At 37.5% G+C, this 26,724-nt stretch overlaps 3 protein-coding genes across 7 annotated transcripts; all 3 read right to left on the bottom strand.

Moving 5' to 3' along the window:
* Positions 1 to 2,206: 2,206 nt before the first annotated feature.
* Positions 2,207 to 25,554, bottom strand: hoxa3a (homeobox A3a). Of its 5 annotated transcripts, none has more exons than XM_056741445.1 (5): positions 25,524 to 25,554; positions 20,335 to 20,443; positions 7,537 to 7,597; positions 4,194 to 4,752; positions 2,207 to 3,571 (listed from the first exon to the last, which is right to left on the bottom strand). In XM_056741445.1, the coding sequence occupies exons 4-5, from the start codon at positions 4,633 to 4,635 to the stop codon at positions 2,781 to 2,783; spliced, it is 1,233 nt and encodes a 410-aa protein (XP_056597423.1). In that variant the 5' UTR covers positions 4,636 to 4,752; positions 7,537 to 7,597; positions 20,335 to 20,443; positions 25,524 to 25,554; the 3' UTR covers positions 2,207 to 2,780. The 5 variants fall into 5 exon arrangements, with proteins under 5 accessions (XP_056597423.1, XP_056597427.1, XP_056597424.1 ...); XM_056741449.1 differs by having other exon boundaries at positions 2,207 to 3,568; XM_056741446.1 differs by lacking the exons at positions 20,335 to 20,443; positions 25,524 to 25,554 and adding an exon at positions 9,190 to 9,542.
* hoxa4a (homeobox A4a) lies at positions 13,528 to 15,480 on the bottom strand. Its single transcript, XM_056741454.1, has 2 exons — positions 14,902 to 15,480; positions 13,528 to 14,412 (listed from the first exon to the last, which is right to left on the bottom strand). Exons 1-2 carry the CDS (start codon positions 15,311 to 15,313, stop codon positions 14,087 to 14,089), a joined length of 738 nt encoding a protein of 245 aa, XP_056597432.1. The 5' UTR covers positions 15,314 to 15,480; the 3' UTR covers positions 13,528 to 14,086.
* Positions 21,087 to 25,445, bottom strand: hoxa5a (homeobox A5a). Its single transcript, XM_056741453.1, has 2 exons — positions 22,406 to 25,445; positions 21,087 to 22,032 (listed from the first exon to the last, which is right to left on the bottom strand). Exons 1-2 carry the CDS (start codon positions 22,965 to 22,967, stop codon positions 21,782 to 21,784), a joined length of 813 nt encoding a protein of 270 aa, XP_056597431.1. The 5' UTR covers positions 22,968 to 25,445; the 3' UTR covers positions 21,087 to 21,781.
* Positions 25,555 to 26,724: the final 1,170 nt, after the last annotated feature.

The raw sequence follows: 26,724 nt of genomic DNA, 5'->3' as shown, positions 1-26,724 counted from the left end.
TTAATTTAATTAAGCCTGAAAACATACGCATATTTCATACAACTTTGTAATATAGGCTTCTCTTAAAATTGGAACCCAAGTTCTGGTAACACGAGCCTCTGACAATTTAAAAATTATTTTATAGTCTCCTGCCTTATAGATTGATCTATTATGCAGCAAAAGCTATTGACATGACGAACACTATTATTTTCACGGGTGTCATGATTTAAGGCATAGTGAAATGATTTGTAGCTAGGTTCAGAAATATTGTTCCTGGTTGCGGCCGGTGTTCAGCCTTTGCTGCACAGATCCGTGCCCCATAACAGTGTATTTTTTTCTCAAAAAGTCAAGTGAGCCTCTCCCCATTAGTTCAGTCAAAGAAGTGCTAAGATTTTGTTGGTTCGGCGCAGCTTCCCATATCAGTAATACTATTATCCCTACGACAATAAACTAGACATATTTATTTTGAGCTATTGTGAGATATATACACATGTGTGCTCTCCGTATCCATCCCCCATCATCACCATGTCTCTGCGTAATTCGGTTTGCTATTTTCGATGGGGACCTATAAAATAAAATTCTTCTTGCAGTCAGATATTCCTGGCGGATGGCGACTTTGTTTCCATCTATCCTGAATACTAAGAAATAAAGTGAATATGAAATGACCTAGAAATGAGTTTATGCAACATAAAGGTACTTCTTTTTTTATATATTATAGTTGACGTGCTGTGTATATGTCTACCGGATTAATATTCAGATTAAAATGATGTCATTACCAGAGGATGAATAGATTTTCTTTGTAATCTGTGAAGCAAAATTAAAGTGTTTAATGTCAGTTGTGTGAGTATAAGTTTTGTCTTAAACGTTAGGGAAAAGGGTACTTGGGCCGTTTGCAGGTTTAGTGCTCATATTCTAAACAAAGGGCCCTAGAAGCCTGTGCGCGATCAATCTTACTTGCCGAAAGGTCTGACAGCCTCGTGGCCCCACAACGCATTTAAACCTTCTAGCTCTGCGCGAGTTCAAATCCTACCAGGACGAAAGGCAGAAAAGGCCACAGACCTCTCATAAATACATATTTAACTATATAATATCATTTTTTTTCTTTAAAATGGCATAATACCAGCGATAGGCTTTCAAGTAGGCCTATTCATTTTATTTGATCTTTTATTATGTGCTAATTGAAACAATTACATGCCAATTTTTGTTAACGATTATATTTATGAATTGTACATATTCAGTTAGAAAGGTTCTGGTGTTGGTGATACATCTCTAAGAGGTGACACTGAGTCCCATAGTAAACATGGCTTAAGGCCATGATCCCTTTCCCATGGAACCTATAACCACGTTTAAAAAGGTTGATGCGGTTTTCACCTTAAATTAATCAGCTTGAACTATATCCCTGTTGTGTATTGTGCACGCTTTGGGGATCACTTTCTGCTGTCCAGAGATATATTTTTTAAGAATATGTTTTCTTTACAACGAATGAAAGTGTAAATGTGTGTTGATATATGATTAATAACATTATGATGCTTTACGCACAGCCATTTCATTGTTTGGCCGAAAAATGTAACGTTGGAAGTATTTTCTTAGCCATTTTAAACAAACACACTTCTTTTAAATTATAGTCGCTAAATGTAATCATTACAGCGAACTTAAGCCAGTGATGTTGTCTAATGCATTTATTTTCTTAAAATTATTAATGTGTGTAAGTGCCATTAACAACCACTGGTAAATATTGCATATTTTTATAAATATATGTATAAGATTTTACTACCGATGCATTTTATACTGTCCACGAAAGCCCCATTGTATTCCAATTGAACTACCAGAGGTTCCGATTTTATAATTGCAGACTGTTAAATGTGGTCCATTCTAAATGTTTCTCCCCTACAGGCGCTGCTGGAGGCCGTGTGGGGAGCTGTCACGACAATGGATGAGACTGCTTGCACTTTGCACAAAATAAAGAGGAATACAGGAAATGACGTTGCATCACACAAATGGCATGCGTCATTATTAGCCTGTCACAGCGCTACATACTTTAAGTATCTCTTTAAAAAAATCATACATTTAATGTAACATCAAATCACAAGAAATAATTTTGCTTCGTTTTAAACAACCATAAAGAGAAGCTTACCAGGAAATTAGGATCTGTTTAAATGTTGTTTTGCATGTATACTAATGTTTTAGTTATGTAACCTCTCCTACACAGGAAAATAACATGAGCTCGTCAATTTATTTTATTTTATTTTTTCGAAAATTGAGCAGCATGGCATTGGGTAAAAATGTCAAACAATTAAAATGAGCATTTAATCAATGTCTCTGTAGACTCTTTGAGCTCAAAATGATTAGCATTCGCACATATGGACAAATTTTCGAACACATTGCCTTTCAATAAACAAGCTGGCCTGTTGGACCATTTAACGTTTCAGTACTGATGTGGCTTGGAGAATTCCCGGCTCTGAACGATTGGTAACGTTTGGAACGATCGTGTTCCTGCGTATTCTAAAACAAGTGCAAAATGCAAAACAGAAAAGAAAAACGCGGACAATTTAGAAGATTTAAATTCACATTAAAAGAATCATAAAACATATACGTTCTATGCGTTCTTATACCCTGTTTCAGTTTTCCTTCAAACAAATAAAATAGTACATATATTTCCAAGATGTGAGGACGTTTATGTTTTGAGGAAAGAAAAATAGTCCATACATAAACCAACAAAAAAAACCTTCGCCTGAGCTACGTCAAAAAAAGGACCGATTGGAAGTGTAACGCAGTCGGGGAAAGAAATACATGTGGCCACACTACAGATGAGTCAGTTTGGGCGCTTCCTGAATTCTTCCCTGAGAATAGTGCGGAGTAAGGTCTGAAAATGAGCACGGGTTTGGATCGCAGGCTCCTTGAAGGTGGCTGTTTCCCATGGTGATGGCGCCGTTGTAGTCCATGTTGCCTTGAGGAGGGTGCGGTAAATGTGTCAGGCCAAAAACCGAAGCCCCCATGCCCACCAAAGAATCCGAGTAGCTTCCATTGCCACCAACGTACACTGGGCTACCCTGTACTTGAGTCCCGTAATTATTGTTTCCTTGAAGATGGTGAGTGTCGTATTCAGGCGTCGTTGTACCAGCCCCCGGATACCGCTTCTGAGGAGGCGGGCAATTGTTCAGAGGAGGTGGATATGACGTGGGAAGACTGTACGCATTAGACTGGGGCTTGTTATAAGAGACTGAAGATGATGGATCGTATGGCACGCTGTTAACCAAAGAATGCATTGAACTTAAATACCCAGTCCCAATACCTCCGCCACCAGATGACAGAGCTACAGGACTGTGGGGAGAGTGTGCCCCAGGAGAGGGCATCATTCCAATGCCCTTCTGGTCCTTCTTGTATTTCATCCTTCGATTTTGGAACCATATTTTAATCTGCCTTTCCGTCAGGTTGAGCAGATTTGCCATTTCTACTCTTCGCGGGCGGCAGAGGTAGCGGTTGAAATGGAACTCTTTCTCTAGCTCTACGAGTTGCGCAGAGGTGTATGCAGTACGAGCGCGCTTGGAGGCAGCTGAACCAGGCGGACTCTTGTCTCCAGCGCAGCTTTCTACTGTATGGGGACAAAAAGGCTTTGGTCAGATAAAGCATTAAGTACAATGGAAGTGTTTTACGCATGGCTCGCTAAATAGACTCCACCGACCATGCAGGGTTCAAATGTTGCTCTTGTTTTCAAAGTTGAATAACGCCCCTGCAGTTAAAACATCGTACACCATGTGTATAGTGCCATGAAAAATGTACAGTTTTATGACATTTTAAGGCTTTTCGGGTCAACTGGTCAATCATGCACATTGTAGCTGCATCACAACCGGATTAACCTCTTCCATGTAAAATAAAACAAAACCCTAAATGTTGTATTAGAATGTGAAAGGCTAAAGAAAGGCATGTAATTGAAAAGCAAACAGGGCAGAACACTTTTGTGTTTGTTGGGGTATTACTTATCAGAAGCTTTCTTCCAAGTTCCGCTAGAGGCGCTATATTAGAAGTGTTGTTTAGTCCGAATGGGAAATTAACAAAATATAATACAGAAAATATATAACAGAAAAATATACAAATTTAACATAAACATATAAAATAAACATTTTTCTCTATATATTTACAATAAGGAGCTATTTAAAATGGAAAAGAGGACAGAAATATACTTCATATTAGCTCTATAATTTTGATTTAATCACCTGAAATGTTACTACAGGGTTTCTGCTTTATATTCTGACGGGACTCCTTCATCCACGGAAAAATTTGTTTCGTAGTTGCTGGCGTTGGTGAAGCATGCCCTGTGCTGTTGATTGTGGCATCATTGCTCGTAATTTGGTTCAGAGCATTGGGGGAAACTGGTCTTTGAGGGGCAGTAGGGGGCTGGTTGTTGGCGGGGATGTCTGGTACTGTGGCTTGGGTTCCGTTACTCCTTTGACAGCCTTCTGAAATTTCATTGGGTTTGTGCAGAGCTGCAGAGCCACCAGGGGACTGCAGGGAGCAAGCCGGTCGACGGTACTCACTTTCCACATGAAGGGCCTGCAGATATTGCTGTTGATTGGCATCATAACCTAAACCGTTTGCGCTTTGATAGGGGAAGCCACTGTAAATTGCCGAGCCGTCGCAGTAGGTCGCTTTTTGCATCTCGCCGTTTCCCAATGTTTATTTCACTTTCTGACAAGGTCCTGACACCGTCGTAGAAGAACATTGGCTCAACGTAGTCACGTGACACCTCTTCGCCAATGGGCTCTACTGGGGAACCTACGAAAAAAAGATACGGCAAGCTGGTGAAATAAGGTCTATCCATCTTACTTTTCAAAGCTCGGTTGACACCGCGGCCAGACCGGGAGAGCCAGTTACCACTTACCTTATGGCCAGTAGCAACAATAGCTAACATAACTGAAGCTCACTAAAAACATGACGGCCACTTCATGAAATCACTAGTCAACACTTAGGCCGAATAAAATATGAAAACATTCGTCGTGTTTTTTTCAAATAAAAATATCTCCTGGAAACAAAGTCAAAGTTTAATTTCAAGTTTTTTTTGTAGTGGGAATTGAAATAATTTTTTGCCTATAAGCGACATTATAAACAGGGAATTTACTGAACATTACGGGACCATGTTTTTCTTGTTTTTTTATTAATACACATTTCCCATTAGGGGAAAAACTCGTTAATAAAGTTACTGATTTTGTAGTTTTTTCGTAACATTTTCTTAATTCGTTCACTTTCTCTATTCTCTTCAAGTCTCTGCGTGTTTTGTTACGGTTTGAAACTGTATAGAAGAAAACCTGAAAAACCTGCAATGTGCGGAGGTTAAAGTAGTCAACAATACCCATGACGTAAAAACATTAAAACACCAAAATGCTTTTCGTACGTACTTCTCACAATTATAATAAGAAAATAATTTAAAATAAAGAAATAAAGTAGGCCTTTCATTAAATTGCTGATAATTTATAGTATATAGCTCAATATATTCTGGTATAACCGAAAAAAAAACACAGACATGAATAAGGAGAAACGCAATAAATACGAAACGCAATCTAAAATACATGTGAAGCATATATTAAGTAACAAATATATGTAGCATCAATATAATAAGAATGATTGAATTGTTCGACTACGTGTAGTAATTTTAAATCATAAATGAATGATTTGAAATTAGGCCTAAATGCCATATTAAGAATGCATAGATCGGTAAATAAAAAATATCAGCCATAAATCAAGGATGCCTCGCCAATTTCCACCCACGCTTGACGTAGGCTACATTAATTTACAGTCCTACACTATCAAACACACGGAACGGTAGAAAAAAGACGCTAAAGCCACGAAGAAGGAGACCCCAGCTGCCGCACGGGAGGAATCTGACTTGCCTGTGACTGAGTATGTGTGTATGTGCGAGTGTGAACTCTCCCTGAACCGAGATTTTAGTCGCGCGGTCATAAATCACAAACTCGCCATTTAACAACCATGCGAGAACTCTGCCTCTGTCCCGCTTACCTTCCCCTCTGACGAGCAGCGCGCAGCAAGGCGCGAGCTTTTCTCATTCAGCGGCAGAAATCGATCAAACAGTGGTCCAGAGTAAAGCTATATCGAGAAGACAATAAAGCCAGAGTCGCACTAGCAGGATTCATTGGACGTATCTGCAGTAATTCCTTCCTTCTTTCTGTTTTGACGTAGATCAGTAAAGCATGCAGATTGCGAAAGTAGTCTCGTGCGCCCTGGTTGAAGCACCTTCAAACATACACATGACATGCCACTAAATTGAACGTCCGTGTTCTCGGACCTATACTAAATGCCACCATGGGCTGTGCTCTAGCGAGTCTTTCTTGCACCACTAACGTGCACAAACTAGCATGTTAACATACTCATGCACACCCCAGTGAACTCCCTCGAAACACAGCGTCACAGTAGACAAGGAAAATTATGCAAATGAAGCGCCTTCAGAAGCACAGAACGCCGTTCCACTCCCCTGTGAACACTGCGAGGACTGGATACACATAACTTCATCGAATCTTGCAGTGTATTCTTATGCTTATCACTAGACTGATTTATGAGGGGTTCTGTTATATTCACATACATTTAATAATATAAAAAAAATTGTTTTGAAACAAATCAATGAGTTTTATGGCACACATCAAAAAAACTTTACTAAATTAAATATATTGCTCTAAAAGTGGAAACGCAACACCTACAATAAAAATAAACACTTTCTACAATATCTATCCATTTGATAAAGATTTGATAATGAAGTCTAAGCCAAGGCCTACCATTAAAAAAAGTAAAAATGCTATCTCGCTATGGATTAAAAAAATTATGATATTAAATCCTAGACCCCCAAACTATGGGACGTGAGTTTGTGGATAAAACCTTTCAACATAAGAATGAATTACCAACATCAGCTTGTGTCTTTTCTCGGCCAAACTCGAAGATGTATGTCCTAACGCAGCACGACAACAAACAGACAGATTCCTATTTTGTTCGGCCCACTGCATCACAGCTTTCCAAAGCTAAAAAAGAAAAGAGCCGGCGACGTGGGCTGGTGAGTGGGATTTTAAAAATCCTTGAGTTTGCGTTTTTTTCCTTTTGACAATTTCAGCATTTTGGACATTTACTCTATTGTTTTCCTCCCAATCAAATCGATGACTAAGGAAATTTTCTGATGACGCGCAAACTGGTGAAAAGTCTATTATATAATCCTAAATTACTTTAAAATTGTCATTTATATAATTGCAACTAAACTCATATTAAATTTCCTTTCCTTGCAGAATAAAATGTATTAATCAGCATTGTTAATGTCTATTAAACCGCCTAAAACTGCCACAAGACAGATTTTAAAGCGTTATACGAGCGTCACCTTCATAATGACAAATTACACCACAGACAAGTGTAAAGTAAAAAAATGATGGGGCTTCAGTTTTTTTATTCAGCTAGGGTTTTATTTCGTGCTTGTAGCAGGTGTGTAAACTGATTAATAATAGTGTATAATATGTATAGTAATACATGGCAGTAATCGTTGTGCAATACAATAGAATTAGGGCTCACCTTAAGCAAAACACAGTCTCTGGTAGGCTTAGTGATGAGAGACATTCATTAATTGGGAGATCTACGACAAGAAATGAAAATAAAAATGTTACATTTTTTAGCATAACAAATTTCAAAAGTGAATGTAGACAAGAAGTAACCACAATATCAATGCCACTATAACTATATACACTTCTCGTTTATTTATGGATTAATTCATTACAGAGTAATTTATAAATATTTTTAATTGCATGGTAATTTAGAATTATAATGATAATGTGGAATTTTTAATGCAATTTACAGAAAATACATATAGTATTTCATTATAAATGTATGTTATACTTACGGTAACAAAAGCGCAATATAAACTGTATACATTCAATGATACAAAACGACATCTGTATAACGTTTTAGGCTTTGTACAAACATTCTCACGTTAAAGCTCCTAACTCAGACTTAAGAACAATATCAGTATTGCAATCTTTACTTTTTTTCTTAGTATAATTTTAATGCGTGTAATCACACAACTAATACTAGGTAATCATTATTAGGTGGGTAACAATCCGAATAAAATAACAAAATACATCTAACTAATGGATACATGTTAGTACAGTGACATAAAATATTGATGCACGTGTGAAAAAAAGAATGTATCATCACAGAAATAAAACAATCGAGCAAATCTATCGAGTTATCCTCCATTTTGTTTCTTTCCTAGAGAATTTAGATCGAATAGTCATTAGCTCTGAAACAGCGGCCGCCCTAAGTCCCCCAGCCCATAAATCAAGACTCGAGCGTCGTGACCTCGGCGTGGCAGTGTGCTTCTGGTTGATACTCCTTATATTATATCCTCGTTTCCCATGCGAGCCCCGGCAACAAACTGTCCGCTATTGCTCTTTGGAGTTTTATTCGCTGTCTTCTGATTTATTCTTCCTGTGAAAACACGGTTTACACACCCTCCACAACTTAAGAGGGCTTTACAGCGACACACGACCATTGCCGAGCCCACGTGCAATAAAAAGACATTACCACTCATCATTACAAATTAAAAATAAAATAAAGGATAAGAATAAACATTTTGAGTGGTAAAAAGCCATACAAATAAGCAAAATAGGTGTTATTAAAATGCAGACAATTTTCATATAAGTTTTTAAATCCTAAATAGAAAACACATGTCCAGGGTTATTCTGTACACTTATTACTAGTATTTTGTATGTCTCATTATTGTTTGTAATTAGGCCTATTTCTTCTTCTTCTTTTTTTTTGTAATGCAGGCCAGCGGTACCTGGTGAAAACATACAGGGTACTTTCCGTTGTATTTTTAAAAATAACGCAACTTAAAATACTGTTATATCACGTAAAACACCAACATATTTTTTATTTAAGTCTCAGTTAAAAATAATGATTGAGAAGTGTTCCTTCAAACAAATTGAATGTATAAACAAATAAAATACTATGGCATTTGCTTGAACGGGTGTGTTTGTCATATCGGTACCAGTAAAGGGATGAAGAAAAGTTAAAGATCTAATATTATCTAGATTTAGTTTATTAATAAAGACCAAACGGATGATCTTGATTTCGTCTCTCTCCTGTGTTGAACCGTCAATCTGCGGTACTGACCCTTTCTCTTAGCCGCAATAACTCACTTGAGTAATGAACAATCAGCGGAAATACCTCAAAATAAAATCCATCTTCACGGTGCGCAGGGCTTTCGGTCGTTTTCTCCATAGAAAAACATATCCGTTCATGACAGCTGTGTAACACCATCCGCTGAATGAACCAAAGACTTATGTTCTTTTTTATTTTTTTCTCTATCTCGCCAGCTCTCCACCAAGTCAAAAATGACCCAACCCCACTTTCGTGAAGTAGGCTAGCGTAATCAGCACAACAGAAGACCGGGGTTCGCACGCTATCCACCCCCTTCATCGTAATATCGCACCCATATTGTGCGTTCCACTCACGTGACCCAGTGTCTATTAAAAAAAGAAAAATTTTTTGAATCTGTGAATCATTAATAGAGACTGTTGTTGGTCCCATTGAGACGGATCACAAAAGCAGTAGTGCTGGACTGCTTTGCTTGAATGATGCTAGAAATGCACGATCTTATGTTTTAGTCTTTGCAACACAGATTACCGTTTTCAAAGATTAGTTATAAAGAGATTGTGGTAGTTTTGGAAGTAATTAGAGCGTTTTTTTGCCTGTGTGAGGGGGGAAGTGTTTCCTAGACGCATGCCAAGAATAGATTTACATTTATGCATTTGTATTTTATCCAAATACATTTCGACAGTAGGTGCATTCCCTGGGGTTCGAACCCATGACCTTGGTGGAGCTAGTACCATGTTCTACCTACAGAAAAGACAAATTTGGACCACACAACTTTAACTGTGCTCATGTTATTGGAAGAGACAACATGCATTTGACAGGAGACTAAAATCGGTTGGAAGTCTGATTTCTCAAAACTGATAAGAACTGCTACAACCTTTATGCCCGTAGCCCACAATCTTGTTCACACTACTCATATCTTCTATAAATGCATAATTCAAGTGCTAGCTACAAACTACGTACGCTAAAACACATTCCTAACTGAAATGCCATTAATTTCAAATACCTGTAAAGAACTCGTGTGTGCAAGGTGGCCCTCTCTCGGTGATGACGGGGTATCAGCCCAACAAGACTGAGAAAGGAATTTCAGGGTTTTCGTGTCATGAACATTCGAAGATGAACAGGGTTAACGGAGTAAACGTACGTCTGTGGTGTTAGATTATGTGCACTAGAATGTAGACTATTTTATACGTCAGATCCTTTTGTTAGGGCTATCTTCTACGTTTTTTCACAGAGAAGTGATCTATCATCTCAACAAACAAAAGAAAGGAGATCCGTCCCGAATAGAGGCCTGCTCTTTACCACCATTTGGTGCTTGTTTACCGGCAGTAGAGTGTTTCGGCTGAAAGCTCATCCAGCGGACGTGGTGAAGCTCTGTAGATAATTAATCACCTCGGTCGGGCAGGACGCTTCTCCCCCTTACATCAGTGCTTTGTTCAATGAAATGGCACAACTTTCAAGACCACAAAGTTTTACAATTTGAACACGAGTCGGTTTGCATCCACCGCCAGATTTAAAATCCGCAATGCATTGAAGGGCGGAATCATCAGTTTGAGTTTAAATATATACATCTTGAGGTGTCATGGTGCTTATGAAGTGTTACTACCGAAAGTCCGATTTTGTTAATTTAAAATTGTTTTGCAAACCGGACATGTTGCTGCTTACTGATGTTTTGTTTTAATTGTGTTATAAGGCTGCACTATAGAAGCATCACTTGTATTTTACAATCTGGACCCGTCGAAGTTTTGGATTATGCTAATGTCCTTCTCACACATTTCAGCACGGCCCCTGAACTTCTCACTGACCCCAGAACCCAATACACAACACACCAAGACCGATATTACACTGCTGTTAGGGACCAAGACGCTACATACCAAGGGGCACAAGCAGTTTCTGTTCTTGGACATAGTGGGTTTTGCGTATGATTTACCATATTTTCATTTTTAAATTGAACAAGTCAACACCACTATAGCCTACATATGCTTTTTACTTTATTCAAAGTTTTATTTTTTGTTCCTCATTATAATGTCAAAAAGTCCTTATTTTAAGTCCTTATCTAACAGACAACGGGCTGTGTTTTCGATTTATGGAGCCTCGCCAAGGGACACAACAAATCTGTTCTAATGTTGACATTGGAGCTCTAAACGCAACCTCCGATTACTTCGACACACATTCGAAAATAAGTGCTCTGCTTTGATTTACTGTGGTTATCAAGTATAAAAATGAAACTGTAATTTTTGAATAACTTTGCAACAATGGTGCCACTGGCTCGCTACAACTGTTTGAAGAAAGTTTGGAGAACTTTTACCTCTAAATGAATTAAAAAGGAGAATCTTCAATTATGATTAATTGACCCGTGTTTTAATGACAACTGATGATAATGACACTTTCGCTTTGACCTATTATTATTTTTATAATGAGCTATTATTATTATGTTACTGAAAATTTTCAATGTGCTTAACGTTTGCAAAATCTCCAGTAGATTACTAAAGATTTATGAATATCCTTTACAAACTCATTTAATTTTAGGAAAAAAATATTATCCCAGTTTTACACGTTTTCATAGGTTTATAACTGATTTACCATAAAACCTTAATCATTAAAGTGGCCTACATTTAAATGACAGCTATTTGTAAGAAAAAATAAAGCTTTAAGAAGTTGTTAAATAACTTTTCCGAAAAATTACCATTTACGCCAGCTATTATCAACGTTTGTAAATAGATTTGAAATGGCCCAGGTTACTTACTCTATGGCACAATTTGAAGGTTGGCCGAAGAAGGGTCAGGAACACGGAAGGTTCAGTGATGTCTTGCAGAGACGACGGTCACCGGTAGAATGAAAAATCCTACCAAAATTCCCGTGTCTATATCTGACCAGGAGGTATCTATTATTTAATAAGGTCATGTGAGCTAGTCAATTAAAATTTAAGCACGGTAGATTGAGGAGTGAGGTGGGGGCAACGTGATGGAAGTGTAAATTTCCTGTCTGCCTATCTGAATCAATGATGACCGATTGAAAAGATCTTACTTAACTCCAGTTAAAAAAAATTCAAAGAAAAAATGTTATTTGCAAATACCGTCAGCGTTGTTTTCAATCCAACCTAATGATTTATTTTGCTAGTGACCTCTAAGTCAGATATAGAGAGAACAGATACAGTTCCAAGCTGTGATTATGGTATGTGATAAATGCAAAGGATGAAGTTTGTAGTAGTTGTTGTGAAAATGTAGACCTTGTTTTGATTCCTCAAGTAAACGACCATTCATATATAATGCTTTCGTCTTAGTGACTAGTCCATTCGCTTGTGTTTTTCTTACTTGTTTTTCCTTACCTAACGTTTGCTCCATTTAAAACAACGCATGGCCAAAGTCTGGGGTAATTAACACATTCAAACACTCAATAAACAAATTAGTAATTTCATTTTAAAAGATGGCACAAAAACTAGACATACACAGAAAAAAATGTCGGTCTCCCTCTAAGTTTGGGAGAGTGTCATTTGAGTTCCACTACTGCCCCATGCGTTCGTGGAATAAAAGCACCATGGTCTGAAGGGTCCTGAATATGGCGAGGTTAGAGGTCAAGAGGTCATATGCAGTGCTTCAGTTGGATGATTGGATAGTTAATTTGTGTCCTCTGCGTGAACCCACAGTAGTCTCTTTACACCAAAGTCTACTGTCGCCTTGTGCTTTCCTAGCTGACTTCTATGGGGAATTTTTAGAATATATGTCAAACGTCATAACTGAAATTATAGTTTAACTGGAAATTATATACGTAATGTCTAAGAATTAGCTTGAACAATCATCATCGGCAAACAAAACTGTTAGTTTTTTTCATAATTTAAATTTTCAGTATTAATTTCTTGGTTTTAAGCTTTGCTTATAATTCAACGCATATGATTTAAAAATATTAGATTTGTAATACAGCCTTCTTTTATTATAGAATATTAAAAAGATGTTTGGAACTTACTATTAAGCCATATAATGTAGCAAGATGTTGTAATGTTTTAACATTTATCTCCTTTAAATTAACTTGGCTAAAGACGCCACAACCAACGCATCCTGTTTTAATAGTTTACCTTCTAATTAAATGAATTTCTGGATTAAATAAAACGTACGTAAATCACACGTTTGTCGACAAAGGATTTTCGTTACTAAATATTATGTCTCTAAAAAAGGAAACCATTGTTTTCTAGCAATGGTGTCTAACATTTAGCAAATTCCTGTTCAGGCTTTTTTCTTCTACAACAAAACGCAAAATAATTCACCATTTGACGTGTTAATTGTCCCAAAACAATTTGTATTAAAGATTTGAATGTGTGTTATATTAAATTTCATGGATTACGTTTTAATAAAACCGTATCATAGTTCTGTATATTTGTGCAAAGATCAATATAACTAGCGCACCAATCTTGGCCCTTACTATGGATTAGTCTAAAAGGATTATACACAATAAATTCATATTTATTATTTCCACTGGTTGCCTACAATAACTTGCATACAAGCTTACTAAAACATCTTGACATATTTTACCAATATACAAATAACCAAGTACACGAATATTCACAGCTTTGATGACGTAAATACAGACAAAATACACTAAAATGGAACTAAGACAAATATGATGACTACCTCACAGAGATTGCTCCTATACTTGTGCCTTCATATTAAAATGTCAATGGGATTTGTACACGCGTTACTAGCACTGGTCATATGCCCGGTTAGAGAAAAATAACGCAACGATCCTTTAACCAAGTTAAACTACACACCACTATTGTTCAAGTACGAAAAAACAACTATCTATAAAGGAAGGGTATGCTTCCAGCTCAAATAAGTGTGAAGGAAATGAATGGGGAGTCGAGAATGAGGTCGCCTTTTCGGACATTGAATAAAAAGTAACCCTGTGAAGTTCCAATCTTAATACTAATATGTCTTCTTTCTTGTTGAGGTCCGTTTGTGCCGATGTGCTTCTGGCACTAAAGGTTCGAGGAACACGGCGTAGGAAGTAGTGTTTGCTGCTGCTGAGTGGCGTCCGTTTTCACGTGGTGGCTGGAGGACGCAGTGCTCGATGAACGGATCTTTGTGTTGGGAAGCTTGTGATCTTTCTTCCACTTCATACGGCGGTTTTGAAACCAGATTTTCACTTGACGTTCAGAAAGACACATAGTGTGCGCGATCTCCACTCGTCGACGTCGAGTCAAATATCGGTTAAAGTGGAACTCTTTCTCAAGCTCAAGAGCTTGCTGGCGTGTGTAGGCGGTGCGAGACCTCTTGGGCACTCCTCCAGAGTAGCTGGCGGTCACTAAACACATAAACACATAACCAGCCAGGTGTTACTTGCATTCTCCTTTATTTGTGAGATGTCGTCAGATTATTAGGTTCACTCATGAAATATTTAGAGAACAATTCAAATAACAAGTGCACGACACGATGGACGTTCGTCGTTGTCCGAAAACAGCATTCTTTTCAGACGCAGCATTGATGTAGCCTACTAACTAATTTGGCAGCAGTGCAACATTGTGCAAAGCCTTTGGAAAATTTAGCGAAATTGTTTGGCGCGAAATGATCGCCAATGAAGTATGTTTCGGGTCATAGGAATCCAAAGGCAAATGGCCGGGCGGATCTTCACGAGAAATAATATTTGCGAGAACTCCTAATCACCGGGACTTCATTTCGAGGGTAGTAAATCGTCTAAATGAGCAATTACTACTGGGTCTGTTCCATACATGCCTTCCGACGAACGCCCTCCACAGGGCTTCTACGGCTTTTATTGCCCATGCAGATTACTTACCAGAATTAACATGGACTTTTTTCATCCAGGGATACACCACCGGCTCCTTACCCTTCTGGGCGCCTGGGAGAGCTTCTGACACAAGGCTACAATCCTTGTTTTCAGTAGAACCATCACAGCTCTCTGTAGCGAGGTGGGGTCCGTGATTCTGCGGAACGGACTGAGGTTGTGCGTGATGACGGTCTGTAAACTCGTTGATGCCGTTGGTTGTCACATTACCGTAATCGTAGCTCGGCTCCTGGTAGTTTGATCGCGGGAATGATGCCTCCTCGTGATGGGGGAAGCCCGAGTCTTTCGGCCGCTCATAATAATCGGAGGGCATGGGCATGTATCCGTTCTGCTGATATTCTTCGCAGGGCGGGAAAGAAGGTTCGATGTAATTCGAATTGATCAAGTAGGAACTCATGATCATTAATTTGTAAAGTGCAACAATTCTAATTTTTATCGTGCTGTCGTTTTTCTGATCTCTCCAAAACCCACCTACTCCCCTGTCAAATGTACAAAGTTGGTCGGTCACGTGAGGAATGCGACCAATCAGCGCCTCCTGTGGGCATCGTGTAAACAAGCACCAATAGCAGGTCAGGCGACAGCACAACGAAAATGTGTTCGGGCGGTCTATGCGTCTGTTTTTTTTATTCAAAATATAACCGAAAACAATTCCATTTAGCGACTATTCCTAAAGAAAAAGACTAAAAGGCCCCTTTACGATTATGTTATAATCCATGAAATACAGTGATAAACAATGGGTGCACCGGAATACGTAATTTGTTGTGGAATTACTCTTTCAGTGATAATGCCCTTTCTGAAGACAAATATTTAAAAAAATGTCTTTTGTTTTGTACCAAGACCTGCACTTTTGTTCTCTACAGGGACGTTCCAGTTTCTATAGGCTCCTCAAAAGAACCTTCATTAAGGCCCACCATTACTTTGTAAAGGAAACTGAATCAGTATAGACAACTGAATAGTATGCACCTGTTAATGGAAAGCACAAAGACTAATTTCAAATAGTCAATCGTCAAACATCAACTAATTTTACACGTCTTTGGTGTCATTTAAACACAATTAACAGACTTGCCTCCCTGGGTTAAATCATGCGTATTTCGCCGCAAATCGAACTACGAAAACGCATAATTTGCTCAGTGATGTAAAGTCACGAACCACGAAAGTTAGTTTGAAATGTTTTGGGGCGCAGTCACGAACAACGAAAGTAAGTGTGAAATGTTTGGGGATTTTTTTCGATTTCATAATTTGACATTAAAAATCTCACAACCACACTGTTATTTCAGGTAATCTTTAAATGTATCTGAATGCATCTGAAATTACTTTTTGTCCAAGTTAAAAATATTGGTAAATATACATTTGTAAGTCTATAGGTTCCAGCAAAAAAAGGCATTTCGGCTTGTTAGCACTTTTTGAACCGTCTTCAGCTAAAAAAGTTTATTTAATAAGAAATGTATATTCTCATTCATCATGACATTCGGGCAGAACGACGAATCTGCAGTATTTCAGTTTATTTGTCATATTTTATAGGTTTGGTCTGCATGAGCACAACAAATATGAACTGGGCATCTCTGAAATGTTCCTTATCAATTGTGAATGTGCCTGTAACCAATTTGTAGCGTAAATCGTATCTAACAGTTATAATGAACCTGTTGGCAACCTCATGTAAGTTATTTTAAATATTTTTTTACTTGACAAAATGTAGCACAAATATTCATGTTTTGTATTACACCAAGCGAACTATTCAGATTTATTAAAATAATCATTTATTTCTATAAAACTGTAAACCACCGTAAACTTAAAACCAGCTATCGTTTTTTATTTATTTAAATAAATTAAACATATTCCGTATACTTAAGACTCAAGATTTACGGTTCAAACGGGTAATAGAAAAATAAATGAAGAAGGCCTACCTTGTATTAGGTTGTGAGCATAATAACATCCCTGACCTTGAAGGTGATATGCCAGGGTGTGTGGTCAGATGAACAAAAATAATGACACCGTCCTTCTGCGACAGGTAGTTTTCAACACTCATGTAAGGTTTCATTTTCTTTAAAGTGGTGTAATGTCTACCCTTGAAAACTCTTATACTAGAGCTTCACGTATTCTTGTTAACTTAACTCTGAAAGCCACGTGCGGTCTCACAGCTTCAGAGCCTCTTTAGCTTCCTTCTTTAATAGCTACACAGAGATAACTTCGGTCTGACCTCTCAGTCTGTGACCATTTCGCTTCTTATTAATCTTGTTCATTGACAGTCTTTGTTAAACAACAAGGCGTGCCCTCTGAAAAGGTGACATTTTCATATTTGTTAGACGCATTGACCTTGCGTTTACCCCGGCCTTGGACTTCGTTTCTCCCTGGTCCCCTAACCCCTCGGGGAACTATAATGGGTCCTTTCGGAGGTCGGTGAACCCCCCAAAAAACTAAAAATATTCCGTTAGTGTAATCGTGTATAGTGAAGTCCATTGGTAAACTGCTGACCTTCCACTTCAAAATGCTGTAAATCACCTAACAAATACCATATTTCTATGATATTATTACTGTTCTTGTTTTGTGCGCTTCTTTGTACATTAACAACATCAGGAATGACCGTATTGGTTTAACCTGCAGTAATCACCAGAAAACTATGTTTTTGAGTATAAGCCTATATATATATATAAATGATATCATGACGTCTTTTATGATTATATATTTAACTGTTTTTGAAGTAGAAAACAATGACGAAAAAATCCAACAAGCTCTTTCAACATTCAACATATTAAAAACTAGTACAAATTACCTATGACGAAATCAATAAAGACAATAAGATCATGTAGGCCTATAACACTTATAATTTATTTATTATAACCTTTTAAAAAAATCAAGAAGCTTTTATGATCTTATTGAAGTCAATTACTAGGTTGCACAGCGACAGATGTTGTCATACATGTAAAATAAAGTAAAACCTGAGGGATGTTGAATTATGCCTAATTAAAAGGGGTAACCCATTATTAACAATTAATGTTTAAAAATAAAGGGAACTTGCGGAAATACTTTTTAAAATAAAGTTTGTTCAACAGACAACTATTAAAATTTTTGAAATTTAATCGACTTTACAACAACTCTCAGTAACAACTGGCCCCCGTTTCCCCAGAATAGGTTTTCGCAAAAGATATAGCATCTTCTCCAAAATTGTGACGCCGCAGTTGGTTGAACTGTCTGTATTAACAATAAACGTGGATGTCTTCACAAGTTATATAAATGCAGACGATATGCCTTGTTGATTTTCTCTTTTAAAATCTGCATTTAGCTATTAATGCATTTATTTGATTATTAGTCATTCCAACAGTGTTGGAACTTCCAGAGTTCCCTTCAATTCGGAGTTCCAACTCCGAATGATAAATGCATCTTTATAATAAATCTTATCTAAAAAAAAAATAATTTTAATTTATATTCTTATTGTAAAATATTAAGGTACCGCTTATAGGTAACCGAGGTCGATTTTGACATTAAAGATCTCGTTTTAAAAATGTCATTTAGTGAGTTTGACATTTGAAGGTTTACATTTCAAACATACGACAAATATATGTCCGAAATATACGTAGCCAAATGAATAAGGTCAAATATGTGCCATAACTGTGATTCGTTCCTAAATTACAACATATTTAAAATAATGACTTTACGACACAATCAAATTATTTATAAGACAATCGTGCGTAACTCTCAAAATCTGCGACATGGCCTTGATTTGTGTATTCGCCAGTAAAGAATGCTACCTTTGAGATTCTCTAAAATAATCATTTTTCAAACACCAGTCTCGTCCTTTCATCCCTCTTTATTTCTTTCGTTACATGAACCTAACGAATGTTTACATTTAAAGATGGAAGACAAACGTTGTCTATCATAAAGAACGCAAGGCTTTTGAACTGTGGGAACAAAGAAATGTTCATTGCGGAAAGATTATCCATCCTAAATGCAAATGTCCCGTCGAACTTTTGGTAATCAAATGCGATTTATTCAAAAGGAAATTCACTAATCAAACCCCTTAATAAAACCTGAATACTCAATCTTTGGCTTTAGAGGCGCAGGGGTCTCTTGGGGATGCTAACCCAGGGTCACCCAGCTCACAGAGTTCACTGCGAGGTTAGATCAGAACTCACGGGATTCACAGCTATTCCATCTTTTGTGCCATTACAAAAGTGGCATGGCGCTCTACAAGAACAGATGACAGCTACGTGTTCTGCTGTAAACTTTTGACCCCAACCCTCCCCCTACCTTTACAATCTCACTCACTCTCTCAAACTAACAAGTACAAATAAACAGATGGACACAAATAAGCATTCGAGCTCATCAATTGGTTCGGTCTTCCATTGGTAATCTTTCATCTATGATGAACAGAAATATTGGATCAAACCTATTAATAGGCAATACATTATCAAACAAACGTTTTATTTCCTTAAAATTGGTCTATTTATGCCATCAATTTCGTTCTAGTGAGATCCATGCTGCATCTAAATTTGTAAACAATCTTTATTTTACCAAAAGCCTTTTTAATTAATGTTGTATGCGGGTGTTTTTTATCTTTATCTTATTTTCTTCTAAAGAAAAAAAGGCGCCAATACGAGTGACACTGAACTTGGCCAAAAGCGAGCTCTGCTGGTGGTTTGCGGCGTGTGCACAATTCATCTTCCTGCCGCCGCTGACCTCGCGGTGAACCAGGAGCGAAGACATTTTTCTTTAGTCTCTCGCCCTCTCTCTCTTTCTCCAGTCTCTCGCCCTCTTTCTCCCTCTCTTTCTCCGAATTCTGCCAATCTCCCTCTTGCTCTCACTTCACTTTAAGTATGCGGAAGTTATAATTAATTTTCCCCAATTTAGAAACGAATAGAAATCGGAATATTGTTTATTTAACATATATATATGTTAATGCAACCATTTTTTGCTTCTTGTATGCCAACGTCTCATTAACATGTCTCGTAAGCATTTCATTTTGTTGCGTTAACGATTTTCAAAGTTACTTTCCTTGCACAAGAAATACAAAATTTTACCTATAAAATATCCTAGAACAAAACTTATGAACTAATTTTAATGCGATCCTCGTAGGGTACATTTCGTATTTATGAAGCCTATCGGTGTTGAAAACTTTGAAAATATTTGCGATATGAGGAAAAAGTGTGAAAATGCATCGAGCATGAAGCGTTTATTCACTGATAAAAGAAAAATGTGCATGTATGTCTCTATATCCAATGGATTCAAATGTACAGTATAGGAAGGAAGCAATTACAGTCAGATGCAATTCTCCTACCACTCAATCGCCTGACAAGCAGCTTCACACATCACAAACTTTCATTAACGCAGTAGGAACTGACCGCATTTATGATCTACTTATTTTTTTTACTACGGGTCAGAAGACATTTCTTTTTAAACAGCAGCAAAAAACTGAAACAACAAACTCACCATGAGTTGACCCTCGTCCACCTAAGTGAGCCCGGTAGTTATATTTCCAGTCCATGGCAGTCTGGTATGCCAGAAGCAGTTGGACGAAGTCACGGAACACCTCTACGGTCTGCAGAGAAAGAGTCAACGAAGCTCCACGTCAGTGCGATTAAACATTATATGCGATATAGTGTCGACTCCCAAAACCATAAAAATCGACTTTAATTGCCACCACGTGACGTATTTTATGGCCAGTGAGCCTATCTGGCTGGAACAGGGTGTTTTTTACGATCTACTTCATGGACCGAACCTCTATTTATCTTACCCGCCAATGTCACGGAGGCAGAATGGTACAGGGTTCAGGAAAGTTTGTCGCTTAAAACTCTATGCAGTCTCTCAGAGAAGAACGAGTTCGAGACAATATGGGCGTGGATGCACTCATGTTAAAAAAGGTTGGCAGGGGGACCAAAAGCGCCCCTTGCACAGCGGGTGAGTAAAATGGCACTTAGTGCGCTTCGTACCTGTTGAACTGCCACAAATTAGGCAACTAACTTTTACAAAAAGGAGATCCAGAAAGAAAATGTTCCAAATCACATTGAATTAAAAAAATCAATGCGCATTTATTTAGGCCTATATTTTGCTTATACAAACTGTTTTCATTTTGTTTTGACACTCACATTTTTAAAACAATTAGGTTTACGTTTATTTGAATTTTTATTGATCCATTCCCTTGCAAAAAACTGTGAAGGGAAAAATGACACAACATTAAGATCCAATTTTCAAGTAAAAAGTTTATTGTCATAATCATTACTCCCAGTTATCATTCAAAATTCACAAGATAAAATAAATAGACTTAACCTCTAACATTTTAACACTTAAAACACACTTCCTCACATTCAGGTACCAATAAGGACATGACTTACAAATATGCAGACAAGTCTGAACGAAACGACTTTATCAATACCACAGTGACGATGCTGCAAGACCAAAATCTGGTACTAGTCTACGTTAAGCTCGATAAAATAATGACACACTTGAAAATTTTATATCGAATTCAAATAAATATATTAAATACATTAAGGTATATTTACAAGCAATAAGACATCAATAAGTCTCTAAGTTCTGCTTAAGCATACAAACGTAACAGGTTTAGTTTAGTGTAACCAACGCATCCGAATATTTAGTCAAAAATTATATTATTTTACACCTTCATGGGCTTTCGACAATGCAAAGATCCGCCCACGTATATACAACACTGAAACACACAGAGGAAATGTTTTTGTTTTTCTGTCCATTAGTTTTACTGGTCATGAGCCAGTAAATCCCCTGAAAAGTATTTTGCGAAATGGGAAAAGCCCATAACATTCTGTCCCTATGATATACAGAACACACACGTTTAGGAAACAGGGGCACACACTTATGTGTTAACACTTAAACATATAGTAACATATACAGTATTTACACATTCTCAGGGCCGGTAACCGCCTCCTGCGGCCGCCATGCTCATGCTCTTCAATTTGTTGTCCTTTTTCCATTTCATTCTGCGGTTTTGAAACCATATTTTGATCTGTCTCTCTGACAGACAGAGCGTGTGCGCGATCTCTATTCGCCGGCGTCGTGTCAGGTACCGATTGAAGTGGAACTCCTTTTCCAGTTCAAGCGTCTGGTACCGTGTGTAGGCTGTCCTTGGCCTTTTACCCTCTGGTCCGACCAAACTGTCTGTCATACATAAAAATGTGATATTGCCATCATTAAATTGACTACAATATAGTGCATTATACAACATGACATGCGAATGCTCAATGAAAGAAAAAAATTTAGCCTGGGTTGACAATCACCTCAAAATGTGGTTATTTAGTCAATATAAATTACAAATCCTTATCAACAGAAAACAATAAAACATATAATTAGTTTAGCACAAAAACTATTATAAGAATTATTAGAGACACGAGGAATAATGTTAGAAGTCTTCTTTGTTAAAACACCAAAAAGTTAAACCAAAATAAAATTAAGACTTCCCCAACTCATGTAAATAGAACAGTTTAATCGGACATTTAGACATATACGAAAAAAACGAATGTTTCAAGGTTACCATGACTTATGTGAAGTTTTCGCATCCATGGGTAAATGTGTGGCTGAGACCCATCAGATACATTCAGAGAGGCTGCCTGCGCACTTCCTTCTGGATTTTCTTCCTCCACGGTGTGGGACGCTTTAGAGACGTTTTGGCGACTGAGAGTACGCCCGACACTGTGGGTTGCTGAGCCAGAGGTGTTCGGTAGTGATGTTTTTAGGGAGCGGTGTGGAAGCTCGCTGACAGGAGAGTTGGCTAAGGACGAGCACGGGAGAGGGTCAGAGGAAGGCGACGGGGACGCAGCGCTGTCCGTGGTAACCGGTTGATTGTATTGGACAGGCGTCGCAGCTGGATTGTCCGTGTAGCTTTGAGCTTGCTCACCAGATGAGAGAAAGTGTCCGGTACTAGACTCCCTGGTGCTAAGATCCATTCCATTGTATCCATATCCATACCTGCCCGAATGCATGCCCGAAGAATCTCTGTATTGGCTACTAGAACTGTGATCTCCATAGTTATGTAAGGGGTAGTCCGCACCATTTGGATAGCGACCGCAAAATGAGTTCACAAAATAAGAGCTCATTGGTTGACAATAATTACCTTAATTATTTTAGCTACTCAAGTACAGTTGTGGAGAGAACAATACTGTGCGTGTTTGATTTGTGTCTCTTGTTGGTTTTGAGCTTCTATTGCACCCTTGCACAATTTATGATGAATTATGGAAATGAGTAAGACAGACTTAATGCTTTCTACGTAGGCTTCCAAATATGGGGTACGGCTTAAAGTCACGTGTTTTTGTTGACCAGTCGTAAATCCTATTCTGTGACCTCCAGCGGTAAACTCGCGCGTAAGCAGGAAATCAGTGTGGAATTGTTTGGAGACGTGAACGCGCAACGAGAGTTTCACAGAACTAAATGTTGTAGGTTGTTTAACTCTTGTAGTCGCGCGCCACCCTCTGGTAAAACGTGGCACTACTACCCTAATCTATCAGACTCGAAGCAAGCACAAGGCGGGGTCATTCAGAGGGTAACGATCCTGCGGTAGAAAAATAGGATCTGCTGAAACAATGCGCCGCGTTCTGCACACAAAGCACGTACACCAGAACGTTCACAGAATTGGGAAGATTTTAAAAAAGAACGACATTTCTAACGTTTAGGGAAAATACAGCCTTCCCCGGTTACGAAACAAAATCAGAATATTGACCAAATGTAAAGGCTAATCTTTATCTGAAAAATGTAGTTTGATAAATTTTTTAGTAAAAAGCCAACCCCTTCTTATCGAAAATAAGAAAAATGCATAAAAAATTGTATAAGGCTTACTGGCATTTTAGTTTTGAATTGCCTTCATATTTTAATAAAAAGTGGATTATCTAAATATCATATTAATACACCATCAAAAGATGCTAGTACAATTATGATTGCCTTTGTTGCAACCCAAGTTCTATTGCATTGGATAAATGACCTCTCTTCAACGATATGTTCAGCTGAATTCATATTTTCTTTCTATTTCTTAAGATCATACATTTAAAGACTGTGTAAACAGTAAGGGCAAAAACATTATTATTTTGAATATTTGATTTGGAGGTGTTTTTTAAGGTATGGTATGGGTTAGGAAACCTCCAGGACATGAAAAGAGATGTGGAAGTGTCAAGGAAGTAGCTGTCATGAATGTCAACTCTTGTAGCATATGAAGTTTAAATTTACATAGGCCTACTTCATATGAAAGTCGGTAACTCTTAAAAGCCTGCTCACATGAGAAAAAATATAGACTCAATTCCAAAAATCACATATTTGTTGTTTTACGGTACTGTCATACACGTTCATTCTTCCTTTGTAGATTCTTCTGTAGTTGAGCTATAACATTTCCGTTAGAATTTCCTTCAAAGCCACAACATTTTCTATTTTCATTCATGTTTAATAGCTTTCAGCGTCACCACAACACAATATACACAAAAGTGTCATACACATTTAACATACACACGTGTAACATAACATTTTCTTGTTATTTAACGTTTTGCCATAGCCTACTACTTAGTATTTTACATTTCATAACTGCACTTTTCTTGACATTTTCTAAAAAATAATCGATGTTGCAAAAAATTACCTATAAACTGATGGAAACTCACCTTTATAAGTTATATAAGTATACATCTAGAAGAACAACGTTATTTAAAGTGACATTTGTTTTACCAAAAGGAACTAGGGCCTCAATATACATTATGGTTTTAGGTTAGTATCCACAACCAATTTATAAAGGCAAGTTACAGCCCTACTGATGAACAGGATGATATTTGTGGCATTTGAGCAGTACAAAGAGACCTTTTTACATTTATTTATTTGGCACACAATTTATCCAACGCGACTTACAATAGGGGAGCGTCTAAACAACATTTTTAAACCAAAAGTTAAGAAACCTGTCATCTATTTTAAACGCTTCACATTTGGGCCAACCTGAAAAAAATTATTTGTACAATGCTATGAAACACCTCTGCATAGACATTGTTGTTTCATGTCATATTTCAACATCTGTTATCTTGATAGGTTGCCTTCCCTTGAACAAGTTACCCAATGGTATGGTCTATCGGCCTGTAATGTGAAAGGTTGCCACCTAGCGGCGATTTTGGAATATTACACTTTTCCTTGTCAGACATACAATGTAGGTTAAAGATAATATAGCATACCACCTATAACACTACAAACAATTACAGCTGTTGCTCTGAATTGCTCCACATTCTGAAAGCTTTTCTAAAAGAATCACCACCAAAGCTCTTAACCCCACAGCTATTGCGATGCAGTTAAATCATACAATAATATTATAAGACATTAACCAAAATGCACTGTACATCCACTACAAAGTGGAATTCGTTCTGACATCGCTTATTTAAAACGTGTCCAATATTTGACGCGTAAAATGTGGAAAAACAAAGCGTTATTATAGGCTAACGTTAGCCTACATAAAACGATACGGTTGCAGCTACTGTTTTTACTGCAGTATATCTTGTGAAACACAAACAACAATAAATAGAAACAACTGCCGCAAAAACACCAACACCAAAACAATCCTCTAGAATTTCAGTAATACCATAAAAAGCTAAAATATAACCATGGTTTTAATAGTATAAAAAAAAACGAGTCCTTACCGTTCAATGTGTATTCTTCAGATAATCGCTCCATCCAGCCATTGCGCCACAGACTGGTTAAACAATCCTCTCTTTTCTCTGCAATGTCCATGTTGAATATCACCACAGGATTAAACAATACAACATATAAGGAAAAGAAAAAGATTATATGGAATGACGTTGCTTAAAGAAGCTTAGACAAAGCAGGATCAGGAGAAGAATGCAGCTCTATTTGGGGCTGGGATGAATACACATAAAAAGTTCACGTTCATGTGGCCTTAAGAACACGTGACTAGCTGGTAACCAATGGGATCCAGTGGCACCTCATAAAGTTTCGAAGCAAAGTAGTAAATTTTCATAAACAACGGCAGATTTATAGCTTCTTCGGGGCAGAGGACAGAGGTGGGGGCTGGGGAAGCAATGTTTGCTGCCAGGCGCCATTTTACAAAAGTATCTCACAGGAAAATAAAATAGGAAAGATTTTTACGCATTAGATTTTCAGATCCATATGTTATACATCTTACCCCAAATAAAACACACACAAAGAATAGAACAATGACAGAAATCGTGACAACATAAATGTTCTATAAAATTAAAATTAATAAAGAAGTAGGCTATAAAAATGGCGGATGTTTATTGATAAGGACCGTCTTTAGACATATAGGCTACAATTTGATTGCAATACGGATGAACGGCCACAATATTTTTAATATCATTCAGGTTATTTTTTTACAATTCAAAATACATAATTTTTTGAAGTTGAAAACATTATTATTATTATATTTGAAGGTAAATTGTATAATTTCACCTCATTTTAAATAACAATAAGTGCCATAAAAGCCTAGTGTCCAAGTGATCACTTCATGTGTTAAATTTATATATTCAGAAGTTGAAACACTTAATAGTTGTTGTTATTAGAGCAGTAAACAGTGCCATTCGAGATATGTGCCATTAAATGTGTTTACACATTGTATACGCAATTTTTCTGGCTCAGACTATTTGGCTTACTGTCAGTGCTGCAGATACAGGTGGGTCTGCCCAGCATGTATATTGTCTATCTGCGATGTAATACATTGTTGAACGTAAAAATCACTGATACCCTAGATAATGGCCTTCCTCAATAAAAGCCACCACATTTTCTTCTTATGCAGTGCTCGACTTTAAATTCAACGCGTATTGCTAATTGTCTGGTATTCTGCTACATTTTACATGTTTTATACAT

This window comes from Triplophysa dalaica, chromosome 25 (genome assembly GCF_015846415.1).
Source record: "Triplophysa dalaica isolate WHDGS20190420 chromosome 25, ASM1584641v1, whole genome shotgun sequence".
NCBI lineage: Eukaryota > Metazoa > Chordata > Actinopteri > Cypriniformes > Nemacheilidae > Triplophysa > Triplophysa dalaica.
This window is presented reverse-complemented; position numbering and strand designations above follow the sequence as displayed.